The 18,528-nt window shown below is 39.5% G+C and overlaps 1 protein-coding gene across 1 annotated transcript in view; it reads left to right on the top strand.

Moving 5' to 3' along the window:
- LOC110018847 (telomere length regulation protein TEL2 homolog) overlaps positions 1 to 18,528 on the top strand; it is a 47,049-nt gene that overhangs the window by 14,999 nt on the left and 13,522 nt on the right. The window contains exons 5-7 of the mRNA XM_020716305.1: positions 1,240 to 1,437; positions 2,399 to 2,556; positions 15,676 to 15,952. Of these exons, the coding sequence (XP_020571964.1) occupies positions 1,240 to 1,437; positions 2,399 to 2,556; positions 15,676 to 15,952 (633 nt within the window). The remainder of the gene's footprint in view (positions 1 to 1,239; positions 1,438 to 2,398; positions 2,557 to 15,675; positions 15,953 to 18,528) is intronic.

The following is an 18,528-nucleotide window of genomic DNA, read 5'->3' as shown; positions in this document are numbered from 1 at the left end:
AGGCTCCAATTGTCAATGGTGGTGTTGGGGGTGTGGGGGGTGGTGGGGTTGTTGACATGGTAGGCTTTCTTATGATTTTATGTGAACTTCGAAAGCTTGATCTTAGGACCATGTTGGCATTGGGACTCATGAGCTTGCTTGTCCCATTTCAAGCTTTTAATCATGATTTTGTGCTTGGTGTGAGCTCATGGAGATTGAGTTTCATGATACTCTTTTTTGGGTAGAGTTGATGATATGCAGTTTTAGCAAGAGAAAAAAAAAACTACCCATATTTTTGAAATATCAGGGAATGTCTGCATAAGTTAAATTTAAGTATCTTGAACTTGTATTATAGAAAAATATGGCGGTATAATCTTGATATATTTTTTTGAGTCAAGGCTCGATGGTTAAAGAGATACATTTCTCATGAATATGATGATATAATAAAATGTTATGAGTAGAAAGTAAGTTTTAGAAAACTGCAATTAAATTTGCTATGTTGCGTGGAAGCAAGTTGGTGATGATGAAATTATTGATAGTAAAGTTGAGTGTGATAGAAAGACAATATTAAGATCGATATATGCCAAAGTTAAGAAGACTTGATTAATAAATTATTATAAGAGGGATGATGGGAGTATAATCCATTTAAATTAAGACTTATAGAAAATGCACCATAAGACTTACGGATAAAATTAATGTTTAAGGATTAGCAAGGAAATGGGATAGACCTAAGGTTAAAGTGTGATCAAAATTATGTAAATTACAATCAATATTTCATGCAACATGCTCCAAGAATGAATGAAGAGGATTTATAAAGTCAACCCTCAATAGTTAATAAATGGCGATGAGTATGATAATGAAGTATTTTCTTAAGGAAATGGGTAGACCAAGGGCAACATGGGTCTAAGTTGTGCATAAAGATTTATTCAAGCTACATTCAATGTCTCATTTTACACTTAACATCAATGAATGTAATATGAGGATTTATAACTCTAAATGGTCGGGCAAAGGCTAATGATGATGATTTTGATGATGAAATAGTCTTGTTATCCTTGTCAATTTGTATTCAATATTTGAAAGGCAACATCCATGTCAATGTCGTTTGAACTGGACCTTTTTGTTGTTAAAATATATTTCTGTAATGCAATGTTTTGAGTTTATTTCTCTTTTTTGGAACTTTTTTGCTTTCCATTTTTTTGTGCGTTTTAAGGTTTTAGTTTTAAAAATATAATGACAAATTTCATTCGCGGAGCTTTTCAGGTTATTGATTTTGTGCTTACTTGAAAGAAAAGGGGTGCAGCTTATGGTTTCCGAATTTGGTAATCCATACACAGTTGTCGGAAATCTTGGTGGAATATTGAAAGCAGACAGGTCTTTAATTATATCCAGGGTTGCACAACTTCTTGCTTCCATTCCTGACAAAGCAACACTGGAAACTCTACCTTTACTTTCATCACAGTATCCAGATTTTCATTCGTGTATGTTCTATAGCCTGTCATAGGGTGTATCGCATATTTCCATTTTCTAATGGATGCTCATCTTGATGAAGAGTCATGATTTCCATTATGATCTTTCTCTAGATGGCTTATTTTCGAGCTTGCAGTCTGTCTCATCACTGCTGTTCAGGTTACTGTTTGAAATTTCCCTGTTTAAGTTTTTGTAAGGCTCTAAGAGTTCTTTTTTTTTTAATAAAATATAATCTATATTTGAGGATTTCTGTATCCTGTACCATGCCTTTCGAGGATTTCATATTAGTTTCTTGTTATTTTGTAATCTGTCTAAGCAGTATTTTGAAAAACAAGAAGTTTTTTTTTGCAGGTGATATTTGCTGTCGTGTCATTTATTTTTCCATTTTCAGTATTTCTGCTGCTGCTACATGAAATACTAAATGCCATCTGGCTTGCCCTAGAATTGTATAAAGAATGACTAAAACAACAAAGATGGGGTTTGTAATCAATAGTTCATTAAATAAATGCTTTCTTACATAAGCTAAGAGTTCCATTGATTTGTTAAGCCCGTAGACTCAGTTGTACAGAGGGTTTGAATTTCGATACTACAAAGGACTACATAATATGTAAAGCATTAGAAGGCAAGAGTGGAAAATTTGAGGTCTCTTCTTCTCTTTTTTTCTTTTTGTAAATGTTGTCAAAATGGAAAGTTCTCTCACGTCTAGAAAGTTAAGTTTAAATTTCCAACGGATAAGTTTGTTGTCTTATTTTTTATCTGTATTTTTTTTAAAAGTTTATCTTTGGCATTAGGCTCCAATTGTCAATGCCATGGATTCGAACAAATCCAGGAAGTGGTTGACGACTTCTGCCTTTCAGGACAAAAAGTTAAAATTTTCTTTCATTTTCTGTTGGTTTGATTGTTTTATAGTCTTATTATTCTTTTGGTGAGTCATCCTTAACTATGAGCTTAGCTCTTTCGCGCGATGCATTGTCATTCAACTTCTTGATGGAGCAGAAAGAAGAGCTTTGGAATTACATAGAGTGGATAAACCTGATGCAGCTAACCTGGATGGTAGCCTTTTTTTCGTTGGAGAAACTTTTCAACGTATATGTAGACGTGGATCTGCAGGTGAGAAACATTTTTTACTTTTTGCCAATACCAGATCAGCTGAAATTACATCTGTTTTTTTTTTAAACTTGTAGTGGTTTCCGGAACTGCATGCTCACCTTTTTATTTACTTTGTGAAGTTCTTATTTTTGTAAAATAAGGCGATTTAATTACGTAGGGCATGGTACAATGAAGGTTAGAACTTACATTCATTAGATGAGTAGAGAAAATTAGGATTGAAGAATCAGAAATGAGAATGATAGACTTAATTGACTCGGGGCTCCTATGGGAGCCGGTCCAGCTGGCCCTCTTGGAGGGGGCCCCACCACCCTCCTTCATTTTCTCCAATCTTCTTCTTGCCTTCCCCCTGCCTATCCTCCTGATACTGGAGTTAACTCAATCCACGGCGCAAGACACGAATTTATTAATAACTTAAAAGACGATGACAACATTGACTCAAAAGAATGGAAAGATACTACACAAATCAAAACATAAAATAAGACATGACAACAGGGACTCAACATATAAAGACACAACAAGCTCGACGAGGAGGGTGTCCGGAGAGACGGTGCCGAAGCGGTGGTTGCAGTGAAAGCCGGAGCGATGTCAGGTGAGAGTAAGTTAACGCTCGTCGAAGCGTCAAACCGCAGCTTAAAGAAGCAATATCGTCGTCGGAGGCGGGATGGGTGGCTGCAGTGAAGGCCGAAGAAGTGAGGCTGCTGCGGAAGACGAAAGACGAAGACAACAGGTTGTGATGGTTTCAGCTTCAAGCCGCAGCTGCAACAACTAGTGACAGCAACAAGAGGCGCTGGGGAAGGTCTAGAGGGACGACTACCTACTGCGTGGGAGGTGGCTGGAGCTGTGACAACTGTAGGGAAGCTGTGTGATCGGTTGGCAATTCTGAGAGGACAACAGGGACTCCACTGAGGGTCTGTTTGGCGCAGCTGCGCTGCCCCAAAAAGCTGCTGCGGGGAAGCTAGCTGTCTGTTTGGTGCAGCTGTGTGAAAACAGCTGTGGGGTAACTGTTTTTGGAAAAATGACCATATTGCCCCTGCTTGTTTAAATTGTTCATAAATTTATATATTTATATATTAAATTTATTAATATATGTGAATATATAAAACTAACTATTCTATGTGATATAACTCTGTACTCATAAAGTTGAATATGAATTTCACTCCATAGAAGATTTGGCAAATATTTTAAATTGCTCCTGCCTCCACAATACTAGGAAGTCCAGGATCTGCTACGTTAATACTAGTGGAGGAAAAAGACCCTTATCCCAGCAAAAATATGGATATGTAAGGCATTTTATGCTTCACTCTGGAAGAAGTTTAAGATGAATAAATAGACATGTAGGAACTAGAGAACTGGATATAGTAGCTTGAGAAATTAAACTGCAATAAATGCTCCACTTCCTCTTATATTCACGCTTGTAATTTATGTAAAATCTTTACTATAATGCATGAACAAAATTTTAAATTTAGATTTATTTCAGCTCCAGTGTGCATATAGGATGGCAAACTTGTCTAAAAATAGTCATCTTCCTAGAATGATATAAGCCAAGTTAACGATATCACAACAACATTTTCAGGATAGCAACAAAATTGCAAAAGTCAAATAAGGAGCATTGATCACACAAAGCAAATCTAGGAAATATATAAGGAAAGCATTCTAGGATCTCCAAAACATACCCAATCATGGCAAGCAACTAGGAAATGATCTGATCCTTTTGTTCGATTCCAGAAGGGATATTTAGAAGATATTTGATTCACATAATCCCTCAGAAATTTAGACAATGGCTTCATATTATGAGAACCAGGAACATAAAGAGCAAGTTCCATTCTGTGCGCACTATATGGAAGATAGAACAGATGTGCCCTACTTGGATCCTTAACAACGAAATGCCTATTCTGTTCCATCAACTTCATAAACCATCCTTCAGAAGCATAAATGCCTTTTAGTTCTGGTGTATGAAAAATTGGCTTTAGACCATCACGATAAATGTAAACTTTAAGTATTCCTTCCATCAATTCGTAACTCCTGGAGGCCAATTATTGAAACTTCATTTATATTGATTTTAAAAGAAAACATTTACTATCCATTCGTCACAGCTCTTATATGTATCGCTGAAGCAAAATTATATAAATAACAGAAATGAACTGAGGGATTGAGAAACGATACAAAAAATACAATCCATTTGTGATGGAGATCAAACAAGTCTCCTTTTGGATTTCAGTTTCTTAACAAAGCTCAGCCTCAGCTTCTTCAGCCATTTCCTCTTCCTTGCCATATTCTCCGGCAATGTCTCCCTTTTCTTCTCCCGATTTGGTCCAAAACCATGTCCTTCGTGAAGGAACCCTCGACATTCTTTATCTTCGTCGAACAAAATTAAGACAACAGAGGGAAGGGGCTTTCGGCTCTGTTGCATCGGGGAGGATCGTAGCTTGTACGTGGGAGGGAGGGCTTCGAAGGCAAGGAAGGGATTCGGCTTTGGATGCTGCGATCTGCTCGTACCGAAAAGCGGAAGAGGGCAGGGGTATTATCAAACGTTATCCACGAACGCGAGAAGCGAAAGCTGGGCCGCGGGGTCGATCCCGTGGCCGGCTTTCCGCCCGCTTCAGCTTCCTTCGGCCGCGAAGCTGGGAGCCAAACGGGAAAAATTTACGGTTTGGGGCCGCGCCGCTCGTAAAAAGCGGCCCCAAACGGCGCCTGGCGGCCCCAAACGGAGCCTGACTTGTGAGGGGTTGCAGGGAATCGTGGCGGCGTTGGGAAGGCAGTAGGTGGCTGCAAACTGTCTTCAAGTAAGCTGCAGTGGCCTGGGACCCACTTGGGAGGACCTGTAGAGAGTTGCGGTTGAAGGGAAGTTGCAGGGAGCGGAGATCGATGGTCGGGAAAGGCACAGGGAGGAGCTGGAGCAGGCCTATTGGCTGTTTGGAAGAGCAGTAGGGATGCGACACCCTACAGAGAGGAGGGGTAGGATCCTGCGACACTTTGGAAGGCAAGGAAGCTGTCTGTTGAATTGTTTGAATGGCTGGAATGACGACGAGATGCTGAAGGACAGAAGGTGGTAAGAAAGATGAAGATAATCACCACCTCGGACGGGGTTACAACCCGAGCACCTTCCTTGTCGTTGGATACAACCCTCAAGGGGAAAAACAATAAGCTAGAAGTGAAATTAGATCTCAACAATCAGCCCCCTAACTCTAGACAAAACAATTCCTATTTATAAAAGAGATTTGACCTAATTAGGAAGCATTAAATTAAGAAATGAACATAAAATTATATCACAGATTTAAGGAAAGAATCAAATCAGATTTTAGGCTTTCAAGAAGAGTTTTTAATTTAGGAGAGGAAATAAAATCAGATCTCAGTTTTTAAGGAAGGTTTTGGAGTTGGCAGAGGACTAGAAAAAAAAAAGAAAGGAAGGGTAAGGCGAGAGGGAGATGGGAGAAAGGAAAAGAGAATGTGGAAGGAGGGGGCGGTTACCCCCCTCCAAGGGGTCGGTCGGTCTAGCTGAGCTGGTCCCGTGCCAGATCGGCCCCCCAGGAGCCTTGTGTCAGTCTCCCGGGATTGGGGGAGCTTCGAACTTAGTTGTTAAAGCTTCTAGATCTTCAAAGTACGGAGTAAGATGAACAACGTTGAAGGTGGCTGAAATGTTGTAGTCTCATGGTAAGAACCTTGTATGCATTGTTGTTGAGTTTCTGCAGAATTCTAAAAGGCCCGCTGGTCTGATTTTCAGTTTTCCAAAAGCTTCTATGTGAAATCGTTCCCTTTTCGACCAGATCCAACAAGATCACCGTCTTTAAATGTCACCTTTTTCCTTGATTTGCTTACTTGCGCTTGATATTTTCTATTTTTTCTAGCAATCTCTTTACCAAACTCTTCATGTATTTTTTGGATTTCTTGAACCCGTTCTGTAGCATTTTGGCCGAGTTATGACGGTGGTAGGAGTGGAACAAGATCAAGCGGTGCGAGTGGATTGCGGCCGTAGACAATCTCGAATGGGCTGCGTCTCTGTCTGACTCATGGATTTGTTGTAGGCGAATTATGCTTGAGTGAGAATGAGATCCCATTGTTTGTTGTTCTTTTCCACAAAACATATCAATAGGTTTCCCAGGCTTTTGTTTACTATTTTTGTCTGTCCGTCTTCTTGTGGATGGGCTGCTGGACTGAATTGGAGCTTGGTGCCTAACTTTTCCCACAAGGTACGCTAGAAGTGGCTTAGAAATTTTACATCTCTTTCAGAAGTAATAGTTTTTGGGATCCCGTGTAACCCGAAGATTTCTTTGGAATATAAGTCAGCGATATGCGATGTGTCGAGTATACGGTGACAGGGTACGAAATGTGCCATTTTAGAATATCTGTCCACGACAAACATGACAGAATCTTTGTTCCTTTGTATCTTGGGGAGACCTAGTACGAAGTCCATGCTGACATCTACTTAGGGTGCTTTTGGTACGGGCAACGATATATACAACCCTGTATTCTGCCCCTTCGTTTTTACTAAATGACAAATCTTGCATTGTCGAACGTCTTGCTCTACATCCCTTGTTAGTCGAGGCCATAAGAAGTGTTCTTTGACGAGGTCGAGAATTTTGTCTTTGCCGAAGTGGCTAGCGAGGCCTCCATTATGGTTCTGTTGTACAATTTCTTCTAGCAAGGAGCATCTTGGAATTCATAGTTTATTGCGGTAGAATATGTAGTCATCTGCATGGTAGTACTGTCCTGTAGGTTTTTCCTGACACCTTTTCCAGATATCTTTGAAATCATCGTCTTCTTTGTTCAAGTCTTTGATGATCTTGAACCCTATGACGCTTGTTTGCTTTGAGGTGATTAATAAGTGATGTCTGCTTGGTGCATCTGCAACGCGGTTCTGCCTCCCAGCTTTGTGCTTTTGTACGAAATTGAATAAAGCCAAAAATTCTACCTAGGTTGCGTGTCTGCCTTTGAGCTTAACCCGGTTGTTTAGAAATTTCATGGTTTCATGATTTGTAAACAAGGTGAACTAACTTGCCTCTAGGCAGTGGCTCCAGTGTTTGATAACTCTTACCATTGCGTAGAATTCTTTGTCGTAGGTTGAGTACTTCCTCCTGGACTCATTGAGTTTCTCGCTAAAAAAAGCGATGGGGTGATCGTCCTGGATCAGTGTGACCTCGATTCCAACGCCTGATGCGTCACATTCTACTTTAATGAGTTGTTTGAAATCTAGCAAGGCTAGAACTGGTGTTTGAGTTACTTTCTCTTTGAGTGTGTTGGAGCTAGATTGCGTGGTGCTCGACCAAGTGAACTCTTTGCTATTTATCAGCTCGGTGAGGGGAGCAGTAACAGTGCTGAAATTTTGAATGAAGCAGCGGTAGAATAATGCAAGCCCCAAAAGCTGTCCGAGTTCGGTGAATGTTTGCGGTGTGGTCCAACTTATAATGGTTTCGATTTTTATTGGGTCCATTTGAATGCCTGCGCTGGATACAATGTAACCCAAAAAACATACTTGACTTGTCATGAAAGTGCATTTCGTTGGATTGACGTATAATTTTTCGTGCCGGAGTACTTCAAATAATGTTGTTATGTGTTGTATATGTTTCTTTATTGAATGACTATATACCAGTATGTCGTCAAAGTATACTGTGACAAACTTCTCAATGAGGTTGCAAAATATCTGATTCATTAATCTTTTGAAGGTGCTAGGTGCATTAGAAAGGCCAAAGGGCATAATTGTCCACGTGTGTATTCCATCCCGTGTCTTGAGACGATCTTCCATCAGGAGATCGTCTAGTCGATGTATTGGTAATCAGTATTTGATTGTGATTCTATTGATGACTCTGCTGTTGATACACATCCTCCATGTTCCATCTTTCTTGGGTACTATTAGGGCGGGCACGACGCACAGGCTTGTACTTTCTCTAACTAGCCCTCTGGTGACGAGGTCTTTGCACTTGTCGTTGCATTTCTTCGTATTTTGTTGACTTAGCTTGTATGCAGGTCGGTTTGATAGGACAGATCCCTGTATAAGGTTGATAGCATGTTGGATGTCCCATAGTGGTGGTAGTCCCTTTTGTAGGCTGTCGATCATGACATCCTGAAATTCTTATAATAGTGGTTGTAAGCTTTCAGGTATGGAGATTTCTTCGTCGGATCCCTCAAGTAGAACTAGGGTTAGTGTTATCGTTGCATCTCAAACTAACTGCATGAATGTGAACCTTGAAACAACTATCTCCTCGGTGTCTTTGATTCCTCTGCATCTTTACTTGGTAGTAATATGATGCGTTTGCCATCTTTCTTGAATTAGTATGTGTTTTTAAATCTGTCATGTTGAGCTTTGCGGTCGTACTGCCATGGTTGTCCTAGTAGAATATGACATGCATCCATGGGAACGACATCACACTATACTTGTTTCTCTAATTGGTTGCCCATCGAGTACTCAACAAGACATTGCTGGTCCACATAGATTTCATTCCCTTTTTTCAGCCAGTTGAGGGAATAGGGTTGGAGATGTTTTTTGCATGGGTAATTCTAGCTTTGTCACCATTAGTGTTGATACAATATTTTCAGCACTGCCATTATCGATTATCAAGCTGCAAACTTTACCTTTAACTGTACACTTTGTGCGAATGATGCTGTGTTGTAGCCATGACTGATCCCGTGCTGGTTCTGAATGTAAGACTCGCTGTATGACTAGCAACTCACCTTCATCCTCTGGGAGCTGAAGTGCTGCATTGGCATCTTCTGGTTCCTCATCCTCTCTTTCCTCCATGACACCTTGGTCTGTAAAAGAGACAATTCGGCCTGTGGGACAGCTTGAGGCGATGTGGCCGAAAACATGACATCTAAAACTTTCTCTGGCTGACATTGGTATGGAGAAGCTACTTTTTTTGGGTTTCTTGCTGCTTGGATCAGTTTTTGTATTCCCAGGTGTTGGTTTCCTCGTTTCTTGTGCGCTTTTGTCAGTAGGTGTAACCGCTGGGGTTGGCTTGTATGAGGATTGTTGTTGGAGGAAGACTGCGTTCTGGCCTACTTTTTTTTGCCTTTCAATTTTCTGGGTTAAGGTTTGGACGTCACTAAGCAAAAAATAGGGTTGTAGTTGAACTTGCTAATGGCGGGCTTCAGGCCACTGAGATAGCGGGCGGTGGTATGCTTCGCTTGTTCGACAAAGTCACACTTTATTTGTATTTGTTTGAATTTGGTTGTGAATTCCTCTACAGATATCTCTCTCTGTTGTAGGTTGTGGAGCTTCAGGAATATATTTTGGCGGTAGTGTGGTGGCAGGCATTCGCAGTAGTGCTATTTCCGTAGCAGTGTTTTCTTCATTTTGTGCCACTTCGTGATTTTCCCACTGTCGTCCCTCGTTTGTTGATGTTGCAGGTTGTCCCACCATAACGAGACATGCTTTTTCAGTTTAATAGCTACTAGCTTGACCCGCTTATCTTCAGGTATCTCATTGTATTCAAAAGTTCGTTTGACCGCGCGTAACTAGTCAAGTAATTCATCTGGATCCATACCGCCATCAAATTCGGGGAGATTTATTTTAACGACAAAGTTTTGGTGGCCTTGGGGTTCTTCTCGCGGTCTCCTTTGTTATTGGATGCCAAAACGACGTGGACGGAATTTTTTGTCGCTCCCATCTTCTCGGTGGAACAGATTGAGATCGTTGCTTTGCCTTCATGTTGACTTTTGAGGTCATAATCAAGGGTAACATTGCCTTGGATTCCTTCGTCTAGTTTTGCCAATTGTCCCCCCCCCCTCCTTCCCCGAGTGGGGTATGGTTTGTTCCTCCTGTGGGGCATAGCTGATGGTTTGGGGAGGAAGAGTTAAGGAGAGTATAGGTAAAGAAGGGGTCAACAAAGGAGATGACGAAGCAATTAAAAAAAAAGGTTTGGGGAGGGTGCGAATGTGAGAGACGGTGTTGAAGTGGTGGCTACGGTGAAGGCCGGAGCGATGTCAGGTGAGAGCAAGTTAGTGCTCATTGAAGCGTCGAACCGCAGCCGGAAGAATCAGGAGCATCGTCGGAAGCGGTATGGGTGGCTGTGGTGAAGCCGAAGAAGTGAGGCTGCTTTGGAAGACCGAGGACAGCAGGTTGATGATGGTTTCAACGTCGAACTTCAGCTAGAACGACTGGTGACAACAACAGGAGGCGCTGGGGAAGGTCTAGAGGGGCGGCTGCCTAATGTGTGGGAGGTGGCCGGAGCTGTGACGACTGTAGGAAAGCTGCAGGAGAGCGGCCGGCGATTCTGAGAGGACAACAGGGGACTGCAGTGACTTGTGAGGGGCTGCAGGGAATTGTGGCGGCGTCGGGAAGGCAACAGGTGGCTGCGAACTGTCTGCAGGTAAGCTGCAGTGGGTTGGGGGCCTCCTGGGAGGACCTGCAGAGAGTTGCGGCTGAAGGGAGGCTGCAGGGAGCAGAGATCGGTGGTCGGGAGAGGTGTAGGGAGGAGCAGGCGCATTCTTGCAGTGAAGCTGTAGGAGGCTTGGTGGTTGTTTGGAAGAGCAGTAGGGTCGCGACACCCTGCCGGGAGGAGGTGGAGGATCCTCCGACATTTTGGAAGACAAAAACAGGGAAGTTGTCTGCTGAATTGCTGGAACAATGGTGAGCTGCTGGAGGATGAAAAGTGGTAAAAAACATGAAGATAATCATCACCTCGGATGGGTTATAGCCGAATCACATTCCTCATTATCGGATACAACCCTCAAGGAGAAAACAATAAGCTAAACCTGAAATCAGATCTCAACAATCAACCCCCTAATTCTAGACACAACTCCTATTTATAAATGAGATTTGACATAATTAGGAAACATTAAATTAAGAAAAGAGCATAAAATTAGATATCAGATTTAAAGAAAAGAAGGGAAGCTTTTTTATTTAGTAAAGGAAATAAAATAAGATCTTAGTATTTTTGGAAGGTTTTTGAGGATAGACCTAGGAAAGAAGAAAGGAAAGGACGAGAAAGGCAAGAGGGAGATGGGAGAAAGGAAAGGAGAATAAATGGAAGGAGGGGGCGTAGGGCCCCCCTCCAAGGGGTCGGCCGGTTCAGTTGGGCTGGACCTGTGCCCGGTCAACCCCCTAGGATTCCCGCATCACCTCTTCTTCCTAGACCGTTTCTAATTCAAAAACCTTTCCAGACATAGAGATCCGATTTTTTATTTTTTATCATAATTTTTAGTCTTTCATAAAAGCCTGAAATTTGATTTGATTTTCCTTCCTTAAATCTGAGATCTTGATTTTTTTTTTTATTCTCCTTAATTTAATTGTTTTCTAAGTTGGGTCAACTCTTTTATAAATAGGCGTTGATCTGTCTATGGTCAAGGGTCTTGATTTTGAAATCTGAATTCTGTTTTATTCGAGTAATTTCTCTATCAATTGCTGTATCCGACGATGAGGAAGGTGCTTTGACTGTAACCCCGTCTAAGGTGGTGTTTATTTTCACCATTTCAATCTCTCCCCACAGTCCTATAACTTGCCAACATCCTAGCACCTCCGACCATCCATACGACAACTTCTCTTCCTCCTGTTGCTCTCCCAAAACTGCCACCAGTCCTCTGCAGTCCTTCGACCTGTAGATGCAGCTTTGTTGCTCTCCCTACCCACCGACAGACCCTATAGCTTCCCTGCAGGCCCTCGCAGCACCCGCCTTCTCTCCCATAGCAAGCCGCAACCCCACTCAGGCTTCCCCAACGCCTCCCACCTGCAAATTACTGCAGCCCTGCTGCCTCCCTTACCCGCCGACAGCCCCTGTAGCGTTCTTGCAGGCCCTTGTAACTCCCGTCGCCTCCATACAGCAGGCCCTCGTAGCTCCTTCCGCCTCCCACTCAGTAGGCCGCAACCCTTATCCACCGCCGTCTGTACCGCCGCTATCCGACCTTCATCTCAACAGCCAATTCCACCTCCAACCACATTCCCACTTCTCTCTAGCCGCGGTTCGATGTTGTTATTATCACTAACCTGTTGTCCTACGTCTTCCACAACCGCCCCCACCTCTTGGCCTTTACCGCAGCCACCAACCCCGCCTTCGATGACGTACCTGCTTCTCTCCAGATACGGTTCGACGTCGTTGCGACTGCTAACCTGCTGTCCCACTTCTTCCACAACAGCTCGACGTCTTTCCGACCTTCACTGTAGTCGCCGCTCTAAGCCCCATCTCTTCGGACTCCCTCCTTTTTGAACTTGTCTTTATTTCTGGAGTCTTTGTTTGCATTAGGAAAGGAAATAAAGTTATATTAGGAAATAAATCTAATTCTCATAACTTCTAATGGAAATAAATTATTTTTTAATATAAATTCTAACACTTTATTTGTATATATTCAGGTGAACAACTTCCATACAATCTTACTAACGGTTTATTAGGATAGACATTAAAAAATTTACTGGTAAGTACATTCTCAAGGAGCTGAAAAAAGCTGCACACCTTTGTCCCCAGCTGGCATTACGAGGCACTTATATGTTGACACAAAATGTTGAATCACATGCTCTTTTTTCTATTTTAGGAGATGATATATTATGTTTTTTAAATGCCCAATAAAGATTTACTTATGGGAAAGTTTGAACAAAATTAGAATCTCGCTTATCCCAAACTTCTGCCTAGTGCAGTAAATGCCATTAACCTTTGCCCTAACATGCTCTATTTTTTCTTTATTCTCTACTCCACCTCATTAATCCATAAGATGTTTGCTACCACCTCACCAATTAAGGGATTGTCTTGATTGTAATTGATCATGTAACTATTTTTTGGCCTCCAAATTTTGTATCATTCAACTACAGGCTTCCCTAGAGCTGTATAAATTAAATACAAATGGAAAAATAAATACACTACAAATTCTCTTCTATTCTTGCCAGATTTTTATGTTGCTTATTTTTTGATGTAGTTCACGCATCAATCAATGCTATAAAGAAGTTTTTCGAATTATTTAATGCAGGCCACCCAAACTAACAAAAATCTCCATAAGCACGGTCTTGTTAGTAAACATTTCCTTTTAGAACCTTTTTATAGGTTGTGATGCATCTTCAATATGTCAGAACAACAACAAAACAACAAAAACAAGCCTTTATCCCAGTAAGTTGGGTCGATTGCATGAATCTTTTTTCTCCATTGTGTCTTATTGAGTGCCATAGTTTCATTTAATTTTAATAGATTAAGATCATTTTTTTATGCTATATGCCCAACTCTTTTTATGTCTATCTCTGCTGTTCTTAACTTCGAATCTAAACATTCACTCTCCTAACCAGATCATCAGATGGTTGACGTTTAATGTGACCAAACCATCTAAGACAACTCTCTCTAATCTTGTCCGCCACTGGAGCTGCACCAACCCTATCATGGATATATTCATTTCGCATTTTATCTCTGAATGTCAAGCCACTCATCCACCTAAGCATCTCATCTCATCTCATCAACACTTAAATTTATATTATGCTTCTATTTTAAATGACAACATTCTGCGCCGTAGAGCATTGTTGGTCTCACCACCATCTTATAAAATTTTCCTTCATGTCCAAGCGGTACTTTTCTATCACACAATAGGCTCGATGCTTTCTTCCACTTCAACCTACCAACTTGAATTCTACTAATAACATCACCGTCTATATCACTATCACTTTGATTAATTGACTCGAGATATCTAAAACATTTACATCTTTTAATGATTTGATCACCCATACTTACAACTCTACCACTAGAGCTACTATTACTAAAATTACATTCCATGTAATCATTTTTAGATCTACTGAAACGAAGCCCTTTAGACTCCAATGTAGACCTCCATAATTCAAGTTTTTCCGGAACTCTTTATCTAGTCTTATCAACAAGAAGGATATCACCAACAAAAAGCATACAACAAGGTACATCCTCTTGTAAAAGTCTAGTAAAAGCATTTATAACTAAAACAAAAAGATATGGGCTTAATGTTGATCCCTGATGTAATCCAATTGGAATAGGAAAATACCTTAGTCAATTCTCCTTCTGTTCGAACACAAGTAACAACTCTAGTATACATATCTTTAATGAATTGAATATAAGTCATATCAACACATTTCTTCTCTAGAACTCTCCAATGGACTTCTTTTGGAACCTTATCGCATGCTTTTTCTAAATAAATGAAAATTGTACGTTGATCCTCCTTGCTGTCTCTGTACTTCTCCATCATACCTCTCAATAAATGTATAGCTTCTATAGTAGAATTGACTGACATAAATTCAAACTAATATGAGAAATTTTTATATCACGGCTTAACCTATGTTCAATTACCCTCTCTCATTATTTTAAAGTACGACACATTAAATTATTTTCTCTATAGTTTGTACACTCTTGTGCATCTCTTTTATTCTTAAAAATAAGGACCAAAATACTCTTCCTCCACTTCTCAGGAATCTTTTTAGTTTTTAAAATAATATTAAAGAGTCAAGCCAGGAAACTCCTAAATTTTCTAAATTTTTCCACACTTCAATTGGAATATCATCAGGTCCTTTTGATTTTTCACCTTTGTTTTCTTTACAACCTCATCAACTTTCTTTTTTATTAATGCGATAGTAAAAATAAAATATTTTATTATTATTAACGATATTAATATCACCAAGGTCGATAGTATTTTAAAAAATTTAATTGAAAGTTTATCAAAATAGCTCACTCGCATATGTGAATATCTTTTTCTAAGAAAAGTATTTTTTGATTTTCATATTTAATAAATTATATTTGAATTAAATCTTTAATTTTCTTATATCTCTGTTTGACTAGTTTATACATATATTTTTCACCATCTTTATTATATAATCTATTATAAAGATCACTAAAATTATAATTCTTAGTGTCATAAATTGTTCTCTCAGACTTACTTTACTTGAATAATCAATATGTCAGAGCCCTAGAGGAAAAATAAAAGATTAAGAGTCATGAAATTATTTCCGCTTGATCGATCGTCGATTATTTACTGCATCATTTGTCTCTTTTATTTCTCATTTATGATGAGCTACAGTTTATTACATATTAATTTCTATTACCACCTTTTTGGGATTTACAAATGTGCTATTGCATTTTCCTCTCCTTTACTAAAACAAGTATTTCTTCAGATTCTTGTACATGAAGCGAGTATAGAATTTGTTATACAGTACTATGTTGCTTTTATCACTCTCTGATTCTGTTGCTATATCTTCAGACATTCTTGCAGATGAGATGATTCCCAGAATTCTTTCTCTTGTCCAAAGCTGCTTGTTGTCAAAGTCTAATTCTGCTATCACTAATATGTTTGAGAAGACTCCAAAATCTCTATTTTGGTTGAGGATTGTGGAAACGATTAAGGACAGATATGCTGTAGAAAGATTGTCCGAAGTGTTACTTAGGCAGCTGTCAACTAAGAATGTCAATGATGGGGAAGCATATTGGGCTCTCTGGTTGCTGTTTAACCGGTGCTTCAAGCTCGAAAATACGATGAGGTAGTCTCTTTTTTTTTTGGTGATTTCCTTACAGTTCACCTATTGTGATATATATAAATAATTTGATCACTCAAAGTCACACTTCTGTCACTAGAGCTATTACTACTAAAATTACATTCCATTTATTCAGGGAATAAGGCTTTAAGCCCATATCTTTTTGCTTTAGTTATGGATGGGCTTACTGGGCATCTACAGGAGGATGCACATTGGTGTATGCTTTTTGCTGATTAATAAGTTAAGTGTTGCCGAGATGAGAATGATTAGGTGGATGAGTGGCTTTACACTTAGAGACAAAATGCGGAATGAATATATTCGTGATAGGGTTGGTGTAGCTCCTGTGACAGACAAAATTAGAGAAAGTCGTCTTAGATGGTTTGGTCATATTAAACGTCGACCATTAGATGATCCGATTAGGAGAGTAGATGTTTTAAATTCGACTTGTGTTAAGAAAGGTAGAGGTAGACCTAGGAAGACTTGGGCTTATTGTATTAAAAATGATCTTAATTTACTAGAACTAAATGAAAATATGACACTAAATAGGACGCAATGGAGAAAAAGGATTCATGTAGCCGACCCCACGTAGTGGGATTAAGGCTTTGTTGTTGTTGTTGTGCGTGCGCGCGTACGCGCGCGTGCGTATCTATATAAATATAAACACACACGCACTCTTTTATTCCGCGCGCACGCGTGCGCGCGTGCGTGCGTATCTATATAAATATAAACTCACACACACGCACTCTTTTATTCCCATTTACACTTGGAAGGGCTAATTTATTTATTCAAAGCTAGTTAGGATGACTTCATGCCTTATTCCTCCCATTAGATAGTTTTGTTGTCTCAATTTGAACCGTTAGGGCCTGCTTTTGGTTATGCCATCTGCTCATAAAGTTCCCTCCATTAACACTGAAGAGGCAAGCTGGGAGGTTAATAGGTGCTTATGTTAGCTCAATCATTAGATAACTATAAGTGGGAAAAGTAAACTATAAAATGAAGCAGTTGGAAGTCTTTCTTTCTCAAAATTCTTAGGCTGGCTTAGAAGTTGGGCGTCCCATTAAATTCTTATGCTAAGAAATTGACTTCAATTGTTTTCCATGAATTCCTTGCACTTCGATAAAATAGGGCAAAGATCATCATTGATATGTAGCATGTAAATGTGGCTACTAATGGAATTAAAGCCAAGTAGCCAATGTATATTGACATTTACATTTCCTGAAAATTTCTTGCAACTCTACTCTATCTACTCTGCTGAATGATAATGTGCAATGCGCTACCTTACTGACCATTGTATCAAAATTATATATATTTAGGTTAATAGGGCATCAATATTAGCTTAAACATGAGGTATACTCAAATGATGTTCTGTTTGTCAGCCAATATTTAATTCTTTAATATGCATTGAAGCCTCGTTTAACAATTAGTGATTTTAGAATGGCACAAATTTTCAAATTGATCCTAATTCAGATTATTTTGACAGAAATCAACTCTTGTAGATCATTATATTTTGACGGCTTCTTGTCGCATATGCTTAATATTATTTGTCTTTCTTTTCTAAAGAACATTCTTTAACTCTAGTTTAGGCTATTTTTTCTCATTTTTGAGTTCTTAATTTTCACCAATCTACTTTATATTCTTGTGGTTCTATTTTTGATATATTTTAAATGTTGGATGTGCTTTTGCAAGGCTATCTTGGCTGTCGATGGCTAGATTCCTATGTGAAATGGATGGGACTATTCCTTTGAAAAATTAGATTTGGATTTGTTTCTCTTCTGTTTGTTATTGGTTGATGTTTTAATGTGAGGGTATACTCTACTGAACATTGTATAAATTTTGTCGCAAATATTCAATTTACTATATGATTCACTCATGATGGAGAGATTGAGTGAATCATCTTTTGTAGATCCCAACCGTTAGGTTAATGGGAATCTTCCATATGATTCACCTTGCTTTGGACTTAGTATTCATCATTTGGAGTGGAGAGAATGAGTGAATCATCTTTTGTAGATCCCAACCATTAGGTTAATGGGAATCTTTCACATGATTCGTCTCGCTTTCGACTTAATATTCATTGTTAGGAGTGTATTTGAAAACTAGTGCCACCTCTAGATTTGCACTTGTATATAGCATTGAGGATGTGGTGAGGAGCCCTATATTCATTCAAGAATATCCTTCAATAGAGATCGTGTGAACTTAGCATGATCATATTGTTCTTGTGGATGCTAGTGACCTAGAATTTTAGCGAGCATATAATTATAATGGTAAACTCTATAACATCAAAGCATTAGTTGATAAAACGTTTCAAATCTTATTTTTCTGGTGAGGCAGGTTTCGGAAAAAAAACCTCTATTCTCCTAACTTTACAATACTTCGAGCAAGGTGCAATAACTTATATAATGAATTTGATATCCTTGACTTGTGGGATTTTGTCACACTTCAACTGATCCCCTTTTAGGGTCAACTGCGATACGATAGAGTGTGACGATTCACTTAGACTGAATTCTCACCAACACTCATTCTGCATTGCATAATTAGAACTGAGTGAGTGATGAACTAGTCAACTAAATCGTCGCAAACATACA

Source organism: Phalaenopsis equestris, unplaced genomic scaffold (assembly GCF_001263595.1).
Source record: "Phalaenopsis equestris unplaced genomic scaffold, ASM126359v1 Scaffold000036, whole genome shotgun sequence".
Lineage (NCBI taxonomy): Eukaryota > Viridiplantae > Streptophyta > Magnoliopsida > Asparagales > Orchidaceae > Phalaenopsis > Phalaenopsis equestris.
The sequence above is the reverse complement of the archived record's forward strand: the minus strand, read 5'-3'. Positions and strand labels throughout refer to the sequence as shown.